General features: G+C 38.7%; 1 protein-coding gene across 2 annotated transcripts in view; it reads left to right on the top strand.

Annotated features, from left to right (window-relative positions):
- JAZF1 (JAZF zinc finger 1) overlaps window positions 1–25,498 on the top strand; it is a 189,545-nt gene that overhangs the window by 152,097 nt on the left and 11,950 nt on the right. For both annotated transcript variants that reach the window (XM_005480901.2, XM_074537839.1), the window contains exon 3: window positions 6,565–6,761. In XM_005480901.2, the coding sequence (XP_005480958.1) occupies window positions 6,565–6,761 (197 nt within the window). The remainder of the gene's footprint in view (window positions 1–6,564; window positions 6,762–25,498) is intronic.

The following is a 25,498-nucleotide window of genomic DNA, read 5'->3' as shown; positions in this document are numbered from 1 at the left end:
AAAAATAAGTGTAAGCAAAATAGAAGAGAAGAAAAATAGAATAAAAAAAAAAAGATGCAACAAATAGTTCCTTTCCAAACAGAACATGTTAAAATCCATATATTTAATATCAGAAGCATTCAATATTTGACATATTTTTGTTTAAATGGTTTAAAAATACTTTAAATTAAGAAGTTGCTTTTCATGTCACATTATTTATGTCTCCTTAATAATTAAAAAATGGAAAGCTAGGGCTTGTGTTCTGTCTTTGGTATTTCGGTTAAATGAAATATGAAGTGTAATTCCCACTGATGTTTCTCTGTATTCCCAAAATCAAGAGAGACACTAAATTTCTTTCCATTGCTTTTAACACTGCCTTATATTGATTAACAGTGAGAAAACACATGCTTTATGCAATTATATGATTTGGGATGGTTTATTTTTATTCTGTTTGAGTGGTAATAGATTATTTCCATTTACATCATCATCTCCATTTACACATTTAGATATGAAATTACTCAATCTTTTGAATCCATTTTCCACGCTAGAAGCACAAAATACCTCCTTGGTGAATATTTTATTGTGTCTTATTGTATCTTTTAAGAATGGGTGAAGAGCAGACAACTAAAGTAAACCGACTGAACTCTTGCTCATATTTAGCAGATTTTTCTAAGGTTGCAGCCTTGAATCTACTGACAGCAATGAGTGTGAGTGAATGTTGTGTGTGAATCTTTCAGTGAAGAGGCAGAAATGCAATTTAAAATTTTTAAGGTACACATGCAGCCTAATAATCTCTACTACATTAGCTTAAGATGCAAATATTCAAAAAAATATTTATTACTCTATGGCTGATTTCATGGCAGTAACAGTTTTACATCTTGAGAGAACTGGTTGAATGATGGAAATGAAAGAATTGTACTAACAATGAATTATCCCCAAGGCTAGTAATAAAAAGAAATCTGATTCTGTCCTGTCTCTCTAAGATACTCATCAGTTTGTCATAAATATTCCATATTTAGGACATAGGAGAAGTTTTCAATAGATGAGTCTGAATACAACTGGCACTGAGAATGAACACTGAATTCCCTTTAAAAGCTGATCTCAGTGAATGAGCACGCTGAAGTCCTGTGCAGATGTGAGGTGTTTCTGCCATAAGTACTGAGCAGGAAGAGTTCTTTCCAGAAACTTAGAAATGCCCTTTAATGATCTGTTTGATCTGTTAGTGCCTGTTATGAAATCCAATACAGGTTTGAGAGATTTGGGAAGGGGAAGGGATTATTATTTTGGGCTGTTTCTTCCTCACTTGTTATGGTTTTTGTGAAATTAGAAAAAAAGCAAGACCATCCAAAGGGGATTTTTGTATGAATCATGTACTTTAGCACTATGCAAATAGTCTGTAATCTAAATAGCATGAAGGCATGTGGAGGATTATCCATAGTTTTAATGGGGGTTTTTCACATTGATGTTTCTTTCAGGGTTTTTCTAAAACTATAATGAAAGATCTCTAAAGGAAAATGTTTGTTGCTAGCTTCTGTGAAGCAGAAGGTCTATAAAGAGCTGCAGAGTACTTCTGTTTCCCCACACTACAAAGAATGATATGTAAAAGTGCTCAAGGGTGTTCTTCAAATTATTTGAGTTAATGAATGGTCTAAAACTTGCTCATATATTTCTTTCCTCATGATCACATAAATAGTGTGGCAAGACATTACTGGGGATGTAATTCTTTGCTTTGGCTCAGTGTTGTTCAGGTTCAACTGAGAAAAGCCTTTCATCCTTTCCGGGAGACGAGACAGCCCAAGTCTATGAACTTGTCTGTGAACAAGTACTCCCACTATTTAAATTTCACCAGATCTTTAACCCAATCGAAGTTCAACTTGACAATTGTCTCTTCTTTCTGGCATTGGTTAAGTCAAACCACACTGCTGCCTTTACAAGAAAAGATAAAGTAAAATGTAGGGAGGACAGCTCCTGACTTGGGGAGTCCACAGAGTCCTGTCCTACTGAAATGGGGTCATCCCTTGAGAAGTGGATTCTCCTAATCCCTCTTCAAAGTAAAGATCTCCTGAGGTTTTAAAATACCATACAACAAGAAGTGCTTTCCATCCTAGCCTTTTTTTTTCCTTAACACTGCTAATGTGATGAGGAAGACTGAAAGCTAAAAGAATCACCCTCACCTCCTTAACTCTCTTGGTACAGCACAGACAAAGAATAGCATAAACATCTTGAGGCAAAAGTGGGAAAAGATGGAGGGGAAAAAACAGATACAGCAAGGACTTTGGTCTGATGGGTGTAAAGAACAGCAAGAGAATTAATGTGAGACTTTCAGGCACGTATGTAATTTAGTAGATAGCAAGCTAGTGTGTACCCCATCTGTCAAGTAAATCTGACCACTTTTTATCTAAATATAATACCACCACAAGGCAGCATAAATCTGTAATAGAGCACCGGGCTCTTTTTTTTCTCCTCAGTCAATCTTGAAGTTGAGCAAGTGTCAGGCTAAGGAGCAGTCTGCTGAAATGCAAGTGATGGAAGCTCACCATGTTCTCACATTCTGGTAAAGGTGGCAGGCTTTCTCAGGACAGGTGAGCCAAATTAGGCAAACATGAATATGACTTGAATACTACTATAAAAGTTTTTCCATAATTATCTGGTGATGAGAAAAGGTCAGAACTAATTCTGTTCTGCTGTCTTCCCTGTTGTGGGCTAGTACTAGTTGGCAGTGGTATGGCACAGGACAACGTATATTTGTTAATGTCAGGTAGCGCTGTACATTTTTTTTAAGCTTGTGTGCAGCTGGACAGTGTTGAGGAGCAGTCCTGGGCTTCAGTCTCTGTGTGGTGTAATCTGCTTGTTATGCAAACCCAGAATAATCCCCCTCCTTTCTCTTCCCTGTGCACATGGTAACTGGAGAACAGGAGACTCGTGACTGTGACCCATCTTCTGTTGGTGTGTGTTTGAGAGACCAGGAATGTAGCAAATTCATATTCAAATCCAACCAAGTAGCTGTGATGCACCTTCTTCACTGTCAGTGTGAAGGTCTGTGGACATGGAAACAGTGAGGAAGAGGAGGAAAGGGTACTTCATACTCTGATGAGAACTATTAGAGATATGCATTCTGAAGAGCAACCTGGGTTCTTTTTTTTTCCTTTTCAGTTTACCTTCTGCTCATTTTTGTAACCCTTACCCTCAGTCTGGGTGGATGAGTCCAGAGCTCTGTAACTGCTTCAGCATTGTGTGTAGCATAGGATTTATGATAAACCAACTCTGACATCATCTCATGAGTCACACACGATCGTGAGGCAGTGTACGCTAACAGCATTAGGAAACCTCTATTCTATGTTCTGGTCATTCTTGACTCCAAAGCTTATGGGGGTGACAAGTCTTAGAAACACTGAAAAAGGTTTGTTTGGAAAATGCTTTTTTAAAAATTTGAGCATAGCCTCTGCATTTTGTGGCATTTTGTGTTGGTAATAAGAGGTAACGCACACTGTTTGTATTATATTGCCACCTGTATGAAAAGTTGTGCAACACTTTCCATTATAAGACTGTTTCACTTGCTTATGTTGCCAACATTCATCCGTTTGGGCTGAAATTTTCCATGCTGGGTGTCTCCTTCAGGCTGAATTTCTTGGGAAAGTTTCAATAAAAATACTTGAACCATTCCAGGGAATGAGAAGAGGAGGGGAAAACTTATTTTGCTCATGTTTAATAAAGTTGCTGCAAGCACTTGATTCAGAAATCATTGCACCTACATTTTTTGGAGCAGGGACTTGAATAATTAGGCAGGTTGAAAAGATGAGGAAAGAAAAAATGGCTGTAGAAGAGATTTCTTTAGAAAGAATTTACTCCCGCCTGCTGTTATGAACTGTTGGCAAGAAAGCACATAAACCCCATGCCTTTCAAAACAGGGTCAATGAATGGCTGGGAGGGAGCTGAAGGATCCTCCTTGTTTCACTGCACCTATATGATGTATTGGTTTGAGGGAGAGAGGATTATGAGGTGTAAACAAAATCACATGCAACAGAAAAGGTGACTGAAATGTGCACAGTGGTGGAACTAGAGGGGAAGGGTTATGTAGATAATAATTTGAAAATAGCAGAGGTAGCTTTGCTCAGCAAAGAGATGGAGAGTCTGAAGATAGACTATCAAAAAGATGGGATTTAACCTAAGTGTTCTTACAGCAGCCTTTTTTAGTTACAGTCCATTTCCTGTTTCCCAGACATCATGTGCTTTTAAATGAGGCAGGGAAAATTGTATGCAGGCATGTCATTTAGAGACCAGTGTTGAACCCTATTTCCAACATGCTTGATTCATGAACACCTAATGTTGCAGCCATAATGGACTTCCAATATGAAAATTAAATTTGTTGGAAATGTCATTCTATATCCATCATTACAATGCTTATATTTTAAGCTTTGAAGAACATTGCCATGGTCAGACATGTGTATAATACTGCATTTCAGTTGAAATACTGAAAAAAGTTTCCTTTTAATCCATTTAGACAAGTTTCATTTTTAAACCCACAGCACTGCCAGTGCTTCAGCAAACCTGTATGGGACTATTTGGATCTGGAAGGGTTAATTCCATACTTGAGATGTTGGAAATTGCACTTCTCAACAGACTCTGCCTTCCATTTCTCTCAGGTTCACAGTGTAGACAACAAATGACATTTTGGAATATACTTTACATGCTTAGCCCAAATGGGAATGAGTTAAGAGGACAGGGAGAAGTTTCAGTTATAACTTCACATTTTCCTGATTTTTATGGACTTCAACCAGAGTGGTTATAACTCAATATTATTTTAACATTGTTATTTGTGGCTGAGTTTACTAAAGAGCAGCTTTCATGCTGCTGCTTTTAATATCTTACAGTTGAAGTTATCTTCCAAGTTTTCAAGGATTTATAATGTTACCATAACATTTTCTTAAGGAATAAGGCTTCCCATCCAGAAGCAAGCATACATCATAGTACAAATTGCAAAAATAGTGAATTAGACATTTCCTAGTTACAGGAAAGCAAATGTGTAGTGAATGACCACTTTATTTAAAGATCCTTTTACTTATATTTTCTTGAATGAAATTTGGACTTCCATTTGAGGACAGTTTTGTCAATATCATCTGCACCCTTGATTGAAGAAGAGAAATTTAGCACTCAATTGTTACTATGAATATCTGCATTTTAAATATTAACTTCATAAAAATGCCACATCTGGGCTTGACATGATGTATTGTTGTCTCAGTTCAAAGAAGATAAGCTGTCATATCACATACTTGTTTATTAATACTTGTGTGTTGATGCTACTTATCATGGCAAAGATCCACTTATTAATGGCTTTGTGGCATGGACAGACAGGATGCATCTTTATTGCTCTAATGGGAGCTAAAATTTTATGCCATAGTGGTTTGAGACTATGGTCAAACAAACGCCTGGGTGTAACCTAACTTTTTATTCTGTATCATGTGTGAGTGCATATTGTTTTTATTCACTGGCAGGGCTAGTTTGTATTTCAGCCTCAAGGACAGAGGGCTGTACTGACGCGGTGATTTACTTTAGCCTGTCTTAGGAATCCTTCAAGATATCCATAATTATTAATGTGTATCCATATGTAGTGGAGGGGAAAGACAGAGGATTAAAACGTCTCTTGAATGGCAAGTCATGAAGTCTGACTTGCAGAGATCCTGTTGTGGGGGGAGCCCAGTCTTTTCAAGTGAGAATTAATAAAAGCAATGCTTTGAATATCAGCACAAAGCAGCATGTCTTCTGGTGTAACTCTTTGTGTATACTTGGAATAAAATGGTCTTTTTCAGTTCAGTTGTTCCTTTTTGAAAGGAATCAGAATGAAAGTGAAAAAAGCACTTTTTATTCCAGATGGGATATGCCATGCAGAAAGTTGCACTCCTGGAATTACAGCACTGTGTGTGGTGCACACCTTGCATCATGCTGGTGGGGATTCCCTCTCAGCACCCCACAGAGATGAACCTTGAGTTGCATCAGGCCTTCAGCAGCCTGTACAGAGCTCTACAGAGACCTCATCTGCTTTTCAAGAGCTGGGAACTCCGGTTTGAGGAATTACAATTTAATTGGACATATTTTATGCCAGGCAAAGTTGTCTAAAATCCTTAGTAAAAGAATGTGATTATCCTATTGAAAATTATGTATCTACACAAAGTAATTAAGTCCCTTTGACCTTCAGATTGAAGGTCATTTGCTGCTAACATTTTTCTCAGCTACTTTTTCACAGAATGATTGAATGTAGTTACTGTAAAGGACTGAGCACAATCATCATATTATTGTTCGTAATGCTGAGCTCTGGTTGGAGTTTAAAAATCTTGTGTGTTTGCGCATGATGCAAGTATCTAATGTGAGTTTTATTGAAATCAGAAGGAAATGGCCCAGATGTTGAACACATAAAGCTGTTGATGGAGAAGTTTGTATTCTGTGAATGTGTGTTGCAGAGGAAATTGTCATGGCTGAGTTTGAAACTCCATTGGGTCGCTGAGGGCAAAAAATACTTTCTCTTTACCTTACAGCTTGCTGGTGGTCAGTGGTTCAAAGCTCTCATCCTCGTGATTGTCCTTGTTCTAGATTTATGACTGATGCAGCTCGACGTGAGCAGGAGTCCCTGAAGAAAAAGATTCAGCCAAAACTCTCTTTGACTTTGTCAAGCACAGTGTCCCGTGGGAATGTATCCACTCCACCTCGCCACAGCAGTGGAAGCCTTACTCCTCCAGTCACCCCTCCAATCACTCCCTCCTCTTCATTTCGCAGTAGTACTCCTACAGGTAAGCCCCTACTCTTTAATTCATCCCAAATAAAGGGAGCAGTTTTGCTCTGTGGCACTTGGAGAACAGGAGACATACTGAGGCACTGGGGTAAGAAGAGCCCCAAAAAATAAAACAGAAAAGCTTTGTGCTATTTTACATTTGGTCTGCAGTCCCTAAAATGTGTTTGGGCATTTGTTTCCAAATTCTTTGCGAAAGTAGAGGACACTAACTTTAAATGTTGCAGCTGAAATTATGTGAAGAAACTAACCTTACCAGAAAAGCCAAATGTGCAAAAGAGCCCTTGTGTGTCAGTAGGAGAACTCTGGCTATGATACAGTTAAAGATTTAAAAGAAGTGGTCAGTATCTTCCCCCTACCCCATTCCCCTCCCCCCCCTTTTTTTTTGTTGGGGGGAAACTGGAATTCATAGTAAGTGGTCAGGGAGGAATGTTCTGCTGATGTCATCATGTGACTTTCATTAGGAAACTAGGTTGATGAAAAGAAATAAAGGAAAAAAGGGATCTATATTTCCTTCAAAAGCTAATATTCCAGTGGTTTTCCAGGGCATAAACATCCTGGGAATTTTTTTTGCACTGATTAGAGTAGCTGAAAATCGCTTGCTATCCTGAACCAGATCTCTTGGCCTAAGTCAGTCTGATTTACTTTAGGCAGAGATCTTGTCAGATAATTCTGGTACGCTTCAGACGAAGTACCAGGATTTTCTTCTAAAAAGCTAAATGCATAAGATAGAGCTATTCTATTCTGTAATAAAGATTCAGTATCCTCTCCTTAGTAGAAAATCACTTGAGCATCACTGCCCTGAAAAACTGTTACACCACATGTTTTTTATATAGGCTATTTCATGTCTTAGTATTAATGATTAAATGGAAAAATTGTAGCAGTCCTTGGGATGTTCTGTCTGCAAGTTGTAAAATGAAGTGGTTGTTCAGTATGTCCCTGGTTACAAAAAAGGGAAGCACATCAAAAAAAGCTAAATGATAAAGTCCTAATATAATTCAGTAAATTTTAGATTTTCTTAATTATCTCCTGTTTGAAGCAAACTGATTCATTTCCTTGACATCCTACAGAAGATGGCAGGGAGTTTTTTCTTTCTTTTGTTTACTTTTTTGTACAGCTCCTCCTGAGAAGGCTAATTCATGATGTGGTCAGGTAGTATAACTTTGCACATCCATCAGTAGTATTGGCTAGTGATGTACTCTTTGAAACATGTTCCATCAAATACTAAAGAAAAAAACTCAGCATCTGTCTACCAAAATACTTTCATTATTTGTATATTTTCCAAACTTTTAAAAGTTAGTCAGAATGTTGTTTTACCTGCAGTTAAGAGACTCAGCTTATTATGGCTGCATTTCTGCAAGAACTGCCTGCCAGGTTATAAATAATACCAGCTTCCACTTTCTGCACCCTCTGTTCCCTTTTGGACCCCTCTTCCAAAGCTAGGGTTTGTAACATCCTAGTAGCAAAAAACACATATTCATTCTTTAAGACTTCTGTGAAAATTTACTATTAACTGCATTGCATCTCAGCAGCCTCAGCCCAGAAATTCCATTTTTCTTATCTTAAAAGTTTTTCTGGACCTAAAGTAAGCATTGAGCTTTTTCTGTTAACCACAGGTTTTCTCCCAGAGTTTACTTGGTGTAGGATTTTTTCTAACTTAGATAGGTGAGGTGGTCAAAGTCATGCCATGGCTGAGTTTCTGTAGGTGGAGTGCCTGAAGAGGCAGCCCAGTAGGGGTTGCAAGCTAACTTTAGATGTGCAGCTCACGTGTCTTTTATTGGCCAATGCAAAACTTTTTCCCTCAAGTGAAAGTGTATGGGACAGTTGATTACCAAGGTGGTGTAACCAAGGGCAGTTAGGCAAGCTTTGTTTCAGGGAAACAATTTACAGTATGTAAATTGTCCTGCATTTCAGCCTCACAGTGCCTGCACAGCTTTCAAGCCCTACAGGCATACCCTCCACTGCATCCAGTGAGAATGAAGAGTATTGCTGTATTCCTTCCATGCAGTCCTGTTTGATTTGTACTCCAAGAAAACTCTTGTTAATTCATCTTTGAATGCAGGTAAATGTGTATGTTGTGGTAATTGAGACAACCAAGAGCCTATTTTCCCTTAGGTTGCCTTATGCCCTGGATTTGTTATAATTCAAATATACTCCTTGTCCTCATCCTCCTTTACACCTATGCTTTGTCAAAAACAAAGTGGGATTGCTTTGACCTAGTTCGTTCATTAAATTCTCAGGATGGCTGTTTCCCTTTTATTGTCTCCTGTCTCAGTTGTTGGACAGTTTGTGAGGGCTCAGCAGTGTGCCTGGCATTACTGTCACTGCCCAAGGTGGTGCCACTTCAGATGCCAGAGAGGAATCATGCCCTGCAGGCTGGTGAGGTGGCCTGGAACACATGTTCCTCAGCAGAGAGTGCCTGTCACATATGGCTTCTCATCATTCTCATTCAACGTAGAAAGCGAAAATCACACTAATCTTTTGCGTCCCCTTTTCCATGTACTGTCCTCCTTTTTGGTAAGCTGCTCATCTTGGCTTTCCCAGGGCTGTTAGTCTTGGCTTGGGTGAAGCCAGGAGCTGCCTGGATCCCAGTCCTGTTGGTGCATGTCCTCATGGTGATGTCTCGCCACTTCCTGACAGTTTTAAACTACTGCTGTGAGTTTTCAGCAGAGTGCAATTTCATCTAATGATCTCTCCTCTGTGCAGTGACCAGACTCAAACCCACTCAGCTTGTGAAACATGATAAGAGGCAGTTCAAGGTGTTTTGGCTGCAGAGAGTGTTTGTTAAGTTTCACAGTAAAAACCTGTGCCAGGAGCCCATGGGGCCTCGTTCTCAGGCAGAGCTGAGCAGCGGCCACACTGACCCACGTCGGTGCTGCGTGTGCTCATGAAAGCACCTCCTGCTTCTTGGTACAGGAGATTATTCATAGAGGAGCAGAAATATTCAGCAAAGATGTGTGCTCTTTAAGGCTCTTCTCAGGTAATGAGGTAGACATGTATTTGTCTTCAGCTTCTGTATGCGTTAGTCCCCAAAAAAGGCCCGTTTGTGCTTTTGGTGGGAAGTAGAAATGCTGTAATTAATTTTCTATACCTCCCCTCTGTTCCCTCGGGGTGGCTGGCATATGCTCTCTGCTTACATTTAGCTTTTTGTTCCCTCTCCTATAACAAGTTTTCTCTTCTTAAGACCTCCTCTCTGCAACCATCCTCTAATGGTTGCAGAAAGTTCGCTTTAAAAATTTGCTCCAGTTTTTTATTTTAACAATAGTGTCTCCCAGGAGACTTTGTTTAGTAGGGCTTAAATGGTCTTGTTAGAGTTCACGGCCAGGATTTAGCAAAAGAAATGGCTTCCATCAGGAATAAAGGCTCCTTAGGGTGATAGGGAAATAGAGCAAAGTAGCACCAGCACACAGCTTATTTTGGAAAGATGTTAGCAGTCTGCAAATACTGAAATATCTCTTTATTTAAGGAGCAGTCAATTAAGTCACAAAAATTTATGTTGCTTTTATTTTTAAATGTCAATTTTAAACCCACAAAACTAATGAAGTCTAGTTATGGATAAAAATGGGGCTGGCATTGCATCCTTAACATACGTTGTTGATTTTTTCAATGTTTTCATACATCTGTGTGGCTCGCAGATGAAATTTCCACTCCTAACTTCCTGGCTTTTGAGTGTAAGTCAGAGCATTGACATTCCTTTAAAAGCTATGATATCTCCTCATACTGAAAAGCTTTAAAAGCGATCCAGTGATAGAAACTTAATGGGAATTAGTTAGTAAAATAACCTGTTCCAAATTTTACTTAGAAAAGTAATTCATAGTGATGAATCTCATTTTAAAAAAAAGCCACTTCTGCACTGAAGAAATGCCAAAAATCATCTGAAACCAAAAGAAATGCCAAAAATCATCTGAAATTTGTTTATTATTTTCCTTTATTTTTATGACCTTTTTTCTAAAAAACTGTTCCAGGCCTGGAATAGTAAATTTCAGCCAGGAGTGAATTTTTTGCCTTCCTATAAATCCTGAAGCAAGAGTTTAATACCACCAACTGGCTTTTTAATAGTTCAACCCTAAATCTTGTGCCCTCCCACCTTCCTCTGCAAAAAAAACCCCAAAAAAAACAAAAACAAAAAAAAACCGCAAAACAAAAAAATTTAGAAAAAGAGAAGCTGGAGTACTTAAAAATCTCACAGTTAGCATTTCATTTTGCTCTGAAGAAGCTGGCTCCTAGACATCCTTTCCTGGTTATTTTTTATTTTATATAGATTACAAGTTATAACATTTATGCAGTTTTAATAGGTTTATAGACCTATTTACTGCCTGATCATTTGGGGCAGTGGATGGCAGCCAGTCCTGGCATGAAGTGTTGAGGATGCTGTGGTTGCCTGGAAAAGCTGTGGCCATTCTTCAGCCCTTCCACTTGGGAAGGAGATGAAAGAGTGCAGTTTTCATGGGTGGTCATAGGCTGACCCCACGAGAGAATTGGCAAGTCCCATTTTGAGTTACAGCTGTCATTTGAGTAGGTGACTAACTATTGGTTTGTCTTATTAATTGGGATAAATGCCTTTCTGGGGAGTCATATTTGTTCAGTCATTTTTGATTGATTGCATTTGAAAGTTTTTACCTTTCATAAATATGTCAGACTTCCTTAAAATTTCCACCAGTCCAGTCTCAGTATCTAGTAATGTGACTCCGTTTTCTACCCACAGAAAATACCTAACTTTACAATTTTGGGGGTTTTTTTCCTTTCTGGTAAAACTTGAAAGTAGTAAATCATTTTAATCTGGAGTAAAAAAAATGCTTTGTAGGATTTGCCTTAACCTTTAAGAAGTCTAACATCTAAAGAGTGATATTTTAATTAAATATGCCTAAAAATTCAGCAAAGTAATGTTATGAGACTTGAAAAAAAATACTACTGAGGCTATCAAATTATTATTGTTGATGTAGAAATTACTGCATTTGCCATCTGAGGATACTATCTGAATGATGCTTTGGCAAATTTATAATAAAGGAGTGGTTTTGTAGATATATAGAGCATATACTAAAACTGAAATCATGATTGCTTTGTAGCTTTGTCAGTAGTCCTAAAGCTGCACTATTTCAGTCAGAACACACTACATGAAATGGGCCAATTTTTGTCTAATAAATCATACCAGTGGTGAAACACGACCTAATATAATATGTCACTCTGTAACAGAAAGTGAAATTCAATTAATTTTCAATCAAAAGAAAAAAAAAATCAGTCTTCCCCTAGTGTGTTATTTTCAGAGCCCGGGGTAGTTAAGAGTACTTTTATCCAGAGTGATACTTTTATCTACTTGTATCTAGAGTGATTACATTCTTAAATGTCTGCAGTAATTTTAAATACATTTGTGTTTGATTCAGGTTTAGGTAACTAAATTAAGGAGAATCATATCCCATTTACATCATTAGGTAATATCTTCTAATACTGAGTATTTTCTAAAAGGCACATATAAATTTTTACTCAATAAAATTAATAAATCATAAAAACTCACTAAAAGATACTATTAATATCTTCTCTGATTCAGATGGATTTTGTTCAGGATTCAAATGCTACTACTGGCAAAACAATGACCAAAATATTACAGCTTCCTTCTGTGTTAACTAGTGTTCATGCTGCTAATGAAATAACTTAGAGCATCGTTGTGTTCCCTCTATGGGTGACTAATTTACAGGGGAGGAAAGTAAATTTCTTCTGGTCCACTAAGGAGCTGTCTGTTGTGGAAGCTTTGATTTTGGGAAGTGAAACACTGTGTGGCAGTTAGGGGGTTTTCCCAATAAGCCTGGTTATCTCAAGTACTGTTATCTCCACGATATGAGATACCATTCCTGTAATTCTGCGGTATAGAATTTGCCTTCATGGATAACTCATGAAGGAATCCCACGGGCCTCCTCTTGAATCTGTTCCCTCTTCTTTTCCAAGAATGCAAAAGCTGAAAGAAAACCACCCATTGTTTGCTGGTAATAGCAACCAAAACCACAATAGTAACCAGCCTTTGGAATTGGGCATTGAAATAGAGTAACAGGAATATGCTGGAAACTAATATGGTTTAGATTCTAAATGTGTGTTTAATTTTTTTTACTTTAAGTTGCTGAAAAAAAGCGTTGTTGTAATGTAAAAGCTCATTCCTCTTCATAGGTATCAAAGCAGCTAACATTTCAGTAGAGTTTCCATATGTCAGGCTTTCAACAATGAAGTAATCATATGGCACAGACAGCTGTTGCACAGAGTGCTGGAACTGCACACTAAACAGAATCCAGCAAGAAAAAGAGATCTGCTCAGCTGAACTACTTTTTGAGTTTAGAGTGAACAGCAGAATTGTAAAATAACAGGGGTGTACCCCCCACAAATTAATTGCAGACTTACAGGAGGAGGAGTTAGGTGCTCAAAGCTTTTTTGTGTTGATGGATATGCTATTAACGAGTAGCTGAATTAAGCAGAATTTGTTGCAGAACTGCTATTTATAGCAGGATCTGTTTGGCTGCTGTCAGCAGGTGGCATTTCTGAACTCCATGTTAGGTGGAATCAGAGTAGACTCCGAACCATTCATTCTGCTACTCAGTTGATAATCTGCAACAGCTTTCTCTTTGGGCACTGAAGATTTACTCAATATTGCTACAGCTAGACAGATGCTGCTCTTTTTTGGTGGGCTTATTTTTACAAGCAAAGTGGACTGCAAAATATTCCTTTACTAGATCTTAAGGGAGCTTGAAATTAGACTTGGGAGGACAGACGAGTGGGAACAAGTACACACTGATGGCATTTTGAAAATCATGCTACAAATTCAGGTCATGTGGGCTTCAAGCACATGATTAATGTTTAGCACCTAATACTGAGGAAGTGAATGCTGCCTGACTTGGAGCACATAACAAGTGCTTTGTCAGACTGGAATGGAGTATTCAACACTTGCAGAGTTGCAAGCTCAAAAATTTATGTAGTCACGAAAACCCAGCTTTAGCCATTCACTTCAAAAATTCCTCACCTGTGTTAGCGTACTGTAAATGCTTAAATTTAATTATTACACTTCATGTTAAAGTGGCCTAGTATCATGCAGATGTAATTGAAAAACATAATGAAAAGTAGAAATATTAAATCAAATCCCAGGGCTGTTGTATTAAATTGTTGAGAAGTGAGCTGAGAGTGTTACATTTGTGTGTGTTTGACTTACGGGGTGTCCAGCACAGTAAAGCTGTGTTGCAGCTTGAAAAAACAGACTTTCAGATGTCTGAGGAACCATCTCATTACTTGTTCAGAACTTTTTACTTGTTTAATTGCCTGTTCAGAAACTGAAGAACTTTTATGCTATGTTTTCATTAAAAATTAGATATATGGACTCACTCTTGGATAAACACTATGGGCAAATAAGTAAGGCATACTTCATAAAATGAAGACCAAATTCAGTTCTCCAGCATAATGAATGTTTGAGTACATTTGATATTTCAGACCTGCAAGGTAGGAAAAAATCTATGTTAAAATATCTTGTGGAAACTGAATTGTGGTTCCTGACAACATTTCCTTCTGAAGTGCTTCACTGTTGCTGGGTTTTCACATTTCTGTTTAGATGACACAAGAGAACTTTATTTATTGGAGCCAAAATGCAGGTTGGGGCCACATATTAATCCTGCACACTAACTAATAACTAACATATAATTGCCCAGCATTTAGCAGTGTGAGGTACCTATTCTAACAGAGCCTTATGGGTGTTCTTGTAAAAAATAATGAAAAAATAATGACATTGTATAAAACAGTTGATCAATGTGTTACTTAACTATAGTACATGTGTGTGCTTAGATATGGTATGAGATTTTAACATGAGCTTTTGGCTGAGGTCATGACTAAGCACGAATAATGAGAGAAATCTGTAATAGTTTCCAGTTTCTACCTTAAGGAATAGAGCTGTAATAGAAGGTTTCTAGTAACAATGAAAAATAGTAAGGAAAAATACAATTATTTCCTATAGGGGTTTTCTTAGAACAGGTGGGATTTGTTTCCAATGCTAAAAAATGTTTTTTCAGAGCTAGATGTCACATTGCAGTTTTAGGGAGCCAGGCTGTAAACTTGTACATATTTAGCTCTTTCTTCAGTAATCCAAAGTGAAAAAATGTTCTAGTGTTCATCATTGAGCTAAGGGCCTCAGAAACTGATTTTTTTTTTTTTTAATTTCCTAGCAATCATCAGCTGTCAGGTGACTGCCTGGCTTCCTTAGAGAGACAAGTCTGTGTGTTAACCTGGTTACTCAGTGACTAAACCAAACCAAAAGATTTACATTCCCAGAGGATACTGAGACTTTGGATTGGAGTATCTGCAGAGCAGAGATAATTCCATATTGTAGGCACAGCAACAATGTTGTCACATCTTGGGCTAACTTGTAGCTCTAAACCAAACAGCTTGAAATTATCCTGAAGACCAAGACATTAACTTGGTCAAACCTTCATGTTTTTTTGACCTGTAGCTGTGCAATTACCTGGGTACCTGCTCTGCAGTTTGGCTGAACCCCAAAAGGAGGAAGGACGGGAGCTGGCCCACTTTGATGGCTGTGTCTCTTACAAGGGAGGCCCTGGTGTCTTTTTTTTATCTCCCAGGCAAAACCAGAGTCGTAAGGACTCGCCAACCCCAGCCCTGTTTGCCTTACAGAAGTGATCTGGTTTGTTTTACAGGGTGTTTGGGACCCCTCAAAGTCCACCTGTTTCAGTGCCCGTGGGCCAGGTGAATGAGGAGTGTTGGTTAAGGCTGCAAGGACCACAGGGCTGCAAGCCCATGGCTGCAGTTCTTTCATGGTCCTGTAGCTCTGGGGTACAGATCCTGGCTGTGCCAGACAAGCTGACATGGCCCATAAGTGTCTTAACTTTTCAGAGGTTTGATATTTCCACTGACCCAAGCCTGTAAACTTGTGAAGATGGAGCAAAATTAATGGAGATTCTGCTGGACTAATCTTTTCTGTGGTTTGCATAAAGACACGTGCTATGATAACCTCCCCTGCTAGTCCTTTGTTTAACTCCATCCTAAACTAACTTATAACTTAAGTACAAAAAGGCCTATACTATATTCACAGAATGATGTTATTTTAAAGTGTTGCTTCTAACCACCAAATTGCTTTCAGAGTTAAAAGGACATTTTTAAGTGTGTATAGAGGAAAGTAAGATTAATGTGAAAATAACCGATGGGGGAAAATGGGACTTTGCTATGAGGGGAAATACATGTTGACTTTTTTTAATCATGATTCCTCTCAGCTTTTTGCTGCATTTTCTGGTTTTCTTCGTTTTCCTGCTTAATGGGTGCAATTTCATTATAACTCTGTTAAATTTCTGATTTGCTTTTAACTTGGCAGTAAAAATGTGTTGAGCTCAGTTTGCTATAAAAATATGTTCTGGGAAGATTAGTTCAGTTGTCAGATTTTGTGCTTTCTAGCAGAATTCTGAATCTGACCAGAGGAAAAGGCACACAAAAATTTAACACTACCTTTTATTTCATCTCATTCACTACAGGTAGCTTTACATGCAATCTCGACTTCATGTTGTACTTCATCTTCCCAGCCCCTTCAGAGCATTCTTGTTTGATACAGACATAAATTGCACCAGCAATTGTAAAGCTACTGTGCTGTAGAATTGTATTTTAATTGCACATACCTGTAATTAATTGTATGGGAATTTTCACAGTAGTCTCCCCAAGGAACAATTTAATTGAAAAGTAACCGAGTTGTCTAGACTACAGCAACTCATAAAATCATCACTAGTTTTGGGGTTTGAGCTACAAAGCAGCAATAGAAACATGGCTTGTAGATTTAAAGTACTTCCAAGCACAGGAACTGTTTTATAATCCCCATCGTAGTAGCCTGCCCTGGCAAACCATTTTGAACAGCGTCAAGAACAAAAAATGTACAACAAGCTTAAAAGTACAGATTATCTCTGTTAATTTGTGATAGGATTGGGATTTTTGTGTACAAGCACACCCATCACACACAGACCTATCTTTCTCCAAATGTGTCAAAAATATGAATTTTGTAGAAAGCACATTGTGTCTGCCTTTCACAGCTTGTGGCATAGCTTGTTTAACAAAGGAATAGTGTGACACCCAAAAAGTTACTTCAGCAGTTCTGGGTAACAATGATGGCATTCATGTTTGTGTTTTTCTACTGCAAGGGCCAATTGGTGGAGGGATTTTTATTTATTTATTTACTATTTAACTTTGTAAGTAATCTCCTAATTATCTTGAAAATTCCTAGCTGAAAACACAAATGTTTTTCTCCAAGTTAGAAACAGTAGTGGCCGCATGGAGCTTTTAGATGTTTATTTAAATTTAGGTGTGTGTATATATATGCACATATATACTTACACATATACATACATATATGTATAGTACACTGTGACATTAAATGGGATTTATCTGTACCACTGTAGTACCTTGAGGACTGAAAAAATTACCCCATGTCCACTGGTGCTGCACACTGACAGCAGTGTTGGGGTTTAGTAGAAAAAAAGCCAGACCCATTTGGGCGGCACTTCAGTGTGCTGAAGATGATGAAACTTAAGCAGATGTTTGAGTTTTCCTTGCATTGTGGCCAAAGCAAATCAGAAGTAATAAAAAACAAGGACTAACATACCACTTCACACTCAATGACTTATAGCCCAGAGAGGTTTACTTCACAGGGGAAATGGTGTATCATGAGTTGATGTTAGCCAGTACAAGATATGTGACATTTTAGGAAAAACAGGGCTCTTTGTAGCTTTTGTGTAATTCCAAGTGAACTAAAAACCATGAAACATTTGCTGACCCCTAAAACCACAAGATCCTCTTGTCTTTTTAGTGCTTGTGGCTGGCAGGTGGAAGACACCACCCTAATTCTTGCTGAAGATGAAGGCTGGTGCTTTGTCCTTGCCAGCATAGTCTCCCTCTTGAAAGGTTTTTCCATGTATAGTCAGACAGTGGCATTCACAACAATTTCTGAGCATTTCTGCCTCTAATGTCAAAAGGTACAAGAAGCCAAGGAGCAATGGAAAATAGCAATTTGAAAACTACTTTGATTTCAACACAGTGATATGTCACATGTAACAACTCACACCTGGTAACATACGTTTTGTAGACCTGATTGAAACAATGACAGCCTCAGAGAAATGTTTTTAACAGTGTAACGGGCACAGTGCACACTTTATTTTATCAGAATCTTTGTCTTTAAAAATGAGAGAGGGGACATGACTCCCCACCAAGTGTGTTCTTATGCTTGGGTTAATTTCTTTCTGAGAAACACAAAGGAGGATTAATGAAAAACACAACATATCTTTCCTGTAGATTTTTTGTGTAGTTAAACTGACAAGAGCCTTCGTTCTTGTTTGGTAGTTGACAGCCTAACTGGTAATTTTGAGTCTTAGGGCTAGTTCTCAAATCATGCTGATGGTGTTTCTTAAATCTAGATGGTCAGAGCTTCAGAAGCAGGCAGAGAGAAGTGGTCAGTGTATATTCATGCAGATTAAATCCTCCCGGCCCTTCAGTGCATTGAAGTGGAGAATTTGCCATTGCCTCCCTTGTTGCTGTTCAGGGGTTTGTAGCCCTCTTGGGCCTCATAAACATGAAATTTCCTCAGCCCAAAGCTGCTGAAAAGGCACTGAGCTCGTCTTGCACCTCCACATCTCCTCCGCACCCCGGTCCTTGGGGTGCGGAGGGACCGTGTGCATGAGCAGCTGTATGGCCTGCACTGTGAGTGGCTGGGCAGCTTTTGGACAGCTGTAAAGCATGCATAAAACATGTCTCAAATGCATTTTCATAGCTTCATAAAGTGTAGTTCATTTATGTAGGTACTTTTTATTGTTAGCCTTTATCTTCAACATGGAACTGTTTCCTGGTACCATTTCTATTTTTTTCTTCTCTTCCTTTATCAAATGGGGTAAAGAAGAGAAAAGAAAAACTGCGCTTTTGTTACGTGCATCAGGAGAGTCCTTAAGTACAGTAATAGTGCCCTGAACTTGTATTTTTGTATTTCTAACCTCGGAATGCAGGCCTAGCAACTAAAAAGCCAAAATAACATTAATTATGAGTGTTCCTCGCTGTGGTTTTTGGAGTATAAGTTTGGAACAGATGTTTGAGGGGAGAGAAGGGAGGGGAGGAAGGATGGATTGTTTCTTTTTCTCAGCCCCAACTGGTTTTAATTTTTTTTGAACATTTTGCGAATATCTTTAAACATTTGCCAGACTTCAATTAACATCCTGTGACTAAGGTGGAAAATGTCCTACTTTGTTTTTCTTCAAACATATACCTGCTCTTGCTTCTCATGCCAAAGCCAGAAAAAGAAAGGATTCCAGCTGGCATAGGTTTTATTACTGTTACATTACTTTGCAGGTTAAGCCTCAAATTGGGAGGGGTCTGCTGGATTAATTTATTTATTTACTTTTTTATTTTCATGATTTTTTTAAAGTGACATTTAAAACACTGCCATTTAATTACAGGAAGGTTATGTTCTTTTTTGGTGAGTGTTTAACAGCTTATTCTTGTTTACATGAAGTTGTAGAAATCTAGTTTTTAAATATGTTTAAAGCAGAGGTTGTGTTCTTGGGTTTATCATGTTTTTCCTGTACTATGTATAAACACAAGATTGTACATTATTGAAAGCCCTTTTTTGTGGAAAACAGGATTGGGGGAAAAAGTTTATATAAGAATGCAAAATAACTTCCCGAGACTATTGGCGCAGTGTGACCATAAAACCTCAACAGCACATTGTGCAGTGACATTATAACAATTTGCTTTAGCACCTCTACAGCGTTCTCAGAAAGCCCTGCTCTACAAAACACATGCCATGGTATCAGTTGACTGTTTTTTTCCAGAATCAGTTCTTTACATGCATGTTTTTGTGATTAGTTGCTGTTCCACAAGTAATTGGAAGTGGTGGAATTTTTTAAAATTTATTTATCTTATTACATGTATGTTTTGTTTGCATTTATATATTCAGTAAGTTGTAATATATCTGCTTATATAGGTGTGCAAGCGGATTTATAAACTTTGGATTAGGATTTACAGTGCTTTAGTTTTAAAGACTGTTCTTTGCTATACCAGTATCAAGACACAGATATATCAAAAAAGAAAATGGCACGCAGTTGCTCCGAAGGCCAGATAGAATCCAGCTGCTCTACCAACCTACTGCTCTACTATTGGCTCTGGGGAACTTTTTTTTTTTTTTTTTTAACCTGAGTATGTTAGTTCAGTTTCTATAGTAGCCCGAAATGGAGAGCAGATCTCATGTGTGAATAGTTCTCCATTTTGCTGACAGTGAAAAAGAATATGTAGCACTAATGTCATACTAATAGCACTTTATATTTAAAACTTTATGTTTATTTTGTACCTTTATCATTTTAGCTTAACTCCAACTTGTAAGGTGATTTCCCATATAGGTTAGCTCAGCCAAAATCATTATATACCAAAATACAATGTATTCAGATTTATGTTTTACCAGTAGGAGTGTTTGCATGCTTTTCAAAGTGAATCCAAAGCTTGTAATGGGATACATTTTCAGTCACTTAAAATTCAGTATGAGCTTACACTGAGAGCACTGAAATGAAAACTGCAGTTGGTGTGAAATGTTGGAATTGACCTATCTACCATGTCATTTAAAACACCAGGGTGCTGGATGTTTAACTGTGTGTGGGTTCATCCTGTTTGAAGTACCACCCTCCAAAATAGCTGGGGGAAGGATCTTTTCAGACTGTCCCTGCGACTGTGCAATTTACAGTTTGCCATTTGACTGGGAGAGAGGGCAGAGGATACCTGCCCATAACCTTGGATGCTTAAATGTTCCCTCCTTTGGTTATAGCAGTGGAGGTCTGAAAGTTACTCTTCAAGTGATGCAAGCAAACCCAGAAAAGTTTTTTGTCGGGGGTTTTTTGGCCAACTTATTTTCTCTAGTGCTTTCAAGTGCTTTGTGCCCAGAATGATAAAAAAAGCATACTGTTCTTTGTATTTGAATCTGTGTTCACATCATTACATGAGGTACATTTTTGAAATTCTCTTGGTGCTTATTCATTAGCTGAGCCTTGCTTCAGCCAGAGACAATAGAAAATTAGTTCTTCTGGGCAGTAACACATCCTAACAGCTCATTATTTAGCACTTGATACTTGATCTGAGCTAGGAGAGGACTGGAAAAGAGAAAAGGAAGGGTGGTTTCTGCAGAAGACATTGTTGTGGCCGAATCCTGCTCTGACTGGTGTCATGGGAAGAGGAGGATTCCGGCAGCAGCAGCCAGAGCCCGCGGGACGCGCTGGGCTGGGCTGGCAGCGGCTGAGGGACAGCCCTGAGCGCCGCCTGGCACAGGGCCAAGGCCCTGGTAAGTGCTAATTGCCATTTTCATGGCTCTGCTGTGATCATGAAGAGGGATGGAGGCCTCTGTCAGCCCTGGCAAGGGCCTGTTTGACAAGCCATAACCATCTCAATCAGCTCCCACCAGTGACAGCAAAGTTCCGAGCACGCAGTTGGCTTTGAGCACAGAATTGCCCCTCCTCACCCAGAAATGAGGATCAGGAATATTTACTGGGAGAAGAACAAAAACTCACCTCCCTGTGCTTATACCCACGTGCTCTGGCCTTCACTGAGGTGAACCTAGTGCTTGTTGTGCTTAGGTGCTTAATCCAAACACTGGAATGGCACTTGCTGTCTAAAATGCCAGTTTCTGTAGCACTGCACAGTGCTCTGTTAAACCTCTCTGGGTTTTGTTCAGTTGTGTCTATATCATCTTTGTGGACGTGAATAGTAAAAGTATTTTTGAAAATGTAAGAAATTAATCTCAGTGGACTTTTTACAAAGGCTGAAAACCGCTTTCTGTCCTCTGAGTCCCCTCTCTCCACCCACCAGAGCAAGCAAGTGACAAAGATCCTGACTTAGTGTGTCTGGATGGTTCAGTGTCTGACATTTGTTGCTGGAGTTTGCAGAGCCAGTGCACTGTGCCACCTGTACCAGCTCTCAGCTGAGAGAGTCCTGCAGCTTCAGCTTTTAGACTAAAGACTTGCATGGCTGCTGTTATTTGACTAGTTTTTGTTTCATTGCCCTGAGCATTTATTTCCTGTTCTTTATGTGAAAGAAGAATATTTCATTTTGAATGACTTGATATGTTTTTAGATCAGCAATGAGTATCAGCTGTAGGAACATTGTCCCTGCTGTGTGCATCCATGGGCACAGAGGGAAGAAGTCTGACAAATCCATAAATGTGCTTTAGTGTTAACCCAAAATTCACACTGTATTAATAATTCACTTTTTTTATCAAGGAAACTGTCGCATTATATGGGAATGCAAAGTTCTTAACATAAGAAGTGCTCTCATAAAACTGTTTCTATGAAATACAAACTGCAAGTCTCACACGGGACAAAGTGTGAAGCTGAATTTTTATGAGAAATCCATGGAATTACCATGAACTTTCAGTGACACTAGCAATGTTGGTTCCCACTGCAGTAAGCTATTTGTTCGCAGTTATTCATTGTATACTTAAATGTATGCTTTCTGGTCACAGAAATAATTGGCAAGGATGTTTTGGGTTTGCTTTTCTTCATGGGAGGAGAAAGGAAGAACTCATAATGTTCTTGATCAGAGGTCAAGATAGATCCTGCTCATTAAAATGGCACACACAGCTTGTGCTGGTTTAAATCAGCTTTGTCTTTTTTCTGTTTAAAGGCACAGCAGAGAAGTCCTTAGATTTGAAAAGAAATGCAGCAACAAATGCTGTGCACCTGCTATAGAACCAAGATTCATTTAAAGTTCAGGGGAAAATCCTCTGTAAATCTCACAATAGAATGAATCCACTCATGCAAAAGGCAGAATCTATCTTAGCTAAAGTAGTGTGAATACAGAATGAACCCCAGAAATATAAAAGATGAGGCCCCAGATTTTCAGTAGTGTAGCTGGGATGTTATCTGTTCCAGAATGTCAAATGAATTAGCTCTCTGCAAACCATTTCTGAGCTCTTTAAAGTACTGACTTCATCTACTGGAAAACGAAAAAGTAGTAGATGGGCATTGAAGAGGTGAGATGTTTGCTGTAGGATTAAGTGACATTCTCACTGATTTTGATAGGAAAACTGACTGACAGCGGAGGTGCAGACCAAGTCTTTACGGTCAGTTTTGCTTTTTGTCAAACTACAAAGGCTTCTTACCCTGCAGGCAGTAATCATAATCGCTTTTCGTGCATGTCTTTACTTTTGTCTGTGACATAGACAGCTTCCTTATTTGTGATGCGTTGTTCAAATGCAGTGGGAAAATTACAAGAGAAGTAATTTGCTGGAACTCTTTGTGACCCAGTATATTTTGTGGCTTCTCATAGCAGGTAATTTTATGTGCTATCTGGCTCCAATATGGCATACTTTGTGAGCTGTGCCTCGTGGAATTTGCCTCCCCTTTGAGGCGTAGTGGCATTGTCTCAGCATGGAAAATTGCAGGGGAAAAAAAGGCTGAGCTAGCATTCTTTCCTTGCTTTTCTTTTGTTTCATTTTTTGATCTGCTGGGGGCAGCACAGATGAAGTGAGTCTTTTGGCAAGGTTGCTAGAGAGGAGTGGGGAAATGGCTTTGTGGGCCAGGACTGAGGGAATATTGCATGCAAGGGTGGGTGCAATATTAAGAAGATGTTACTGAGTTATTTGGATAATAAAGCAGTGGTTTAGGTTAGGCCAAGTTAGAACTGTTTAGGGTCTCTGAATGAAAGCCAGATGATGAAACTGGATATTATTTAAAGAGCAATGATCTAGCAAGAAGCCTCAGAAAAAGCATTGCCAGAGGAGAGGGTTTTGGTTTGTTTTTTGTTGCTATGGTAGAACTAGTATTTCGTTATGATAATTATATTGTATATTTTTATAGTGCCTTGCTGAAAGCATGTGCTTCTCTATCAGCCAGATGTTTAGATGCTTTTCCTTATAGAACTGTGTGTTGTCAAGTTTTGGGGGAGGATTTTTTTGCTATTCAAGCTTCTGAGGCCTAGTTCTCATATTTTTCAGTGGGAGGAACATTCAGTGTGCTTTACAAGCAGACTTCCAAGGAGGAAGGGTAGAGCCATTGGCCCACATGCTACAGGAATGGCTCAGCTCAGTGTCCTGAGGGCAGTGTGCCCCAGCAGGGCATCCTGTTTTCCATGAGCATGGCAGCATCCAAGCAGAGTTCACTCAGCAAGGCAGCTCTCTGGGACCTCTCTGAAGACTTACTGCAAACACTGTCACGCAGTTGTTACACCCTGGAGCAGGCCATAGGTTAGATGCAAAGGCACTTAAATTTGTTTTTTTTTTTTTCTTTTTCCTTTAAAAAAAGTAAATATTTACAGATATAATTGTGAAACACCAACCAAGTCTGAAAAAAATAAAAAGAGGCAAGCAATTAACTCACTGTATCTTGATCAAAGTGCGCTGCTGCGCTTCCCCTCGGCGCACGGCTGGCCCCGGCTTGGGTTGCAGTTTGTACACCTGACATGGAGCCTCCTGCTCCGCCTGGGAACGGCCTCCCAGAGCCACCGTGCTCAGCCCTGCGCCACTTAATTAAAATACCTCATCCAGGGGCTGTTTGTAATGGCAGCGCCAACCTGCGCGTTGTGCTTTTTGTTTTTCCTCTTGTTTTATTTCCCCCCTCTCTGATGTGTTGCACGCAGTCGGGGAGGCACCACATGGGTTGCTGCTCTTAGACACTGACAGCTGAGGAAATTAAATTCTGAGGCAGAATCGGTTAAAAGCATGACTAAATCAGTGTTGTTTTTCTATAACAACTGAAACAACATAATTATTTTAAGGTTGAATTTTTATTGCTAATGAAATTTTTCAAGGCAGTAAATTTTTTTGCATTTTCCTTATACTAAGATCCTTTTAAATATATTTGGGATTTCTCATTTTTATTTTTTTTAAGAAAGTAGAAGCACTTGAGTTCAGTAGGACACTGTTAGATAAAAGCAGTGATAGGCTGCAGTTCCAGCTTCATATGAAGTCATACTGCACCATTAGTATTAATTACTGTTTTGTTCAACAAGTAAATATTTATATGGTCATTCATATAAAAAAGCTCATTGTATTTATAAAATCTGTAGTGACATGTGAATTTAAAAATTTAAGATAATGGAGCATTTGCTTATACTGGTTAAAGAACTGCTTTGAGTATACTAGACCAAATCTTGCATTTTTGTTCGGGTAAGCCAGTGAAAAGGAAACCATAAGGATGGTGTGATCTCACACACACAGTTTGGACTGTGTCTCTTTCACTGAGTCTACCTTTGAAGTACAGGCAAACATTTTTACAGAATTGGATCTTACTTTACAAAACTACTAGAAAAATTAAAAGGGCACCCCCTAATCCCTTTAGGAAAACCTAAGGAAATGCAAAATAGTACAGACTGCAGCTTCTTCCCACTGTTTTGTGTATCTCTTACTTTATACATCATATTGCATATTAAGTTTTAAAGAGCACTGATTGTTGCTGTATGAATGCATGCTCCTTATCATCACTAAAAGGAGTGGTGTCCCTAAGAGATGTTGTACTGTTTCAAATGATGTTTTCTTCAGGAGGACAAAATCCTGTTTGGGCGGAAATCACCCGCTCTTAAGGGGGCACACGACGGGGGGTGATTATAAAGACAGAAATTGTTGGTGTCGGTGTTTAGAATTGTATGTTTTGTCATCCTAGGAGTGCATATGTGTGTTTACAATAGGGTTTTCTGTTTCATTTGCTTTAAAAAACCCCACTGAGCTAAAAGGTTTGAAAGGAACAGCTTGAGGAATTTTTTCCA

This window comes from Zonotrichia albicollis, chromosome 1, assembly GCF_047830755.1.
Source record: "Zonotrichia albicollis isolate bZonAlb1 chromosome 1, bZonAlb1.hap1, whole genome shotgun sequence".
Classification (NCBI taxonomy): domain Eukaryota; kingdom Metazoa; phylum Chordata; class Aves; order Passeriformes; family Passerellidae; genus Zonotrichia; species Zonotrichia albicollis.
The sequence above is the reverse complement of the archived record's forward strand: the minus strand, read 5'-3'. Positions and strand labels throughout refer to the sequence as shown.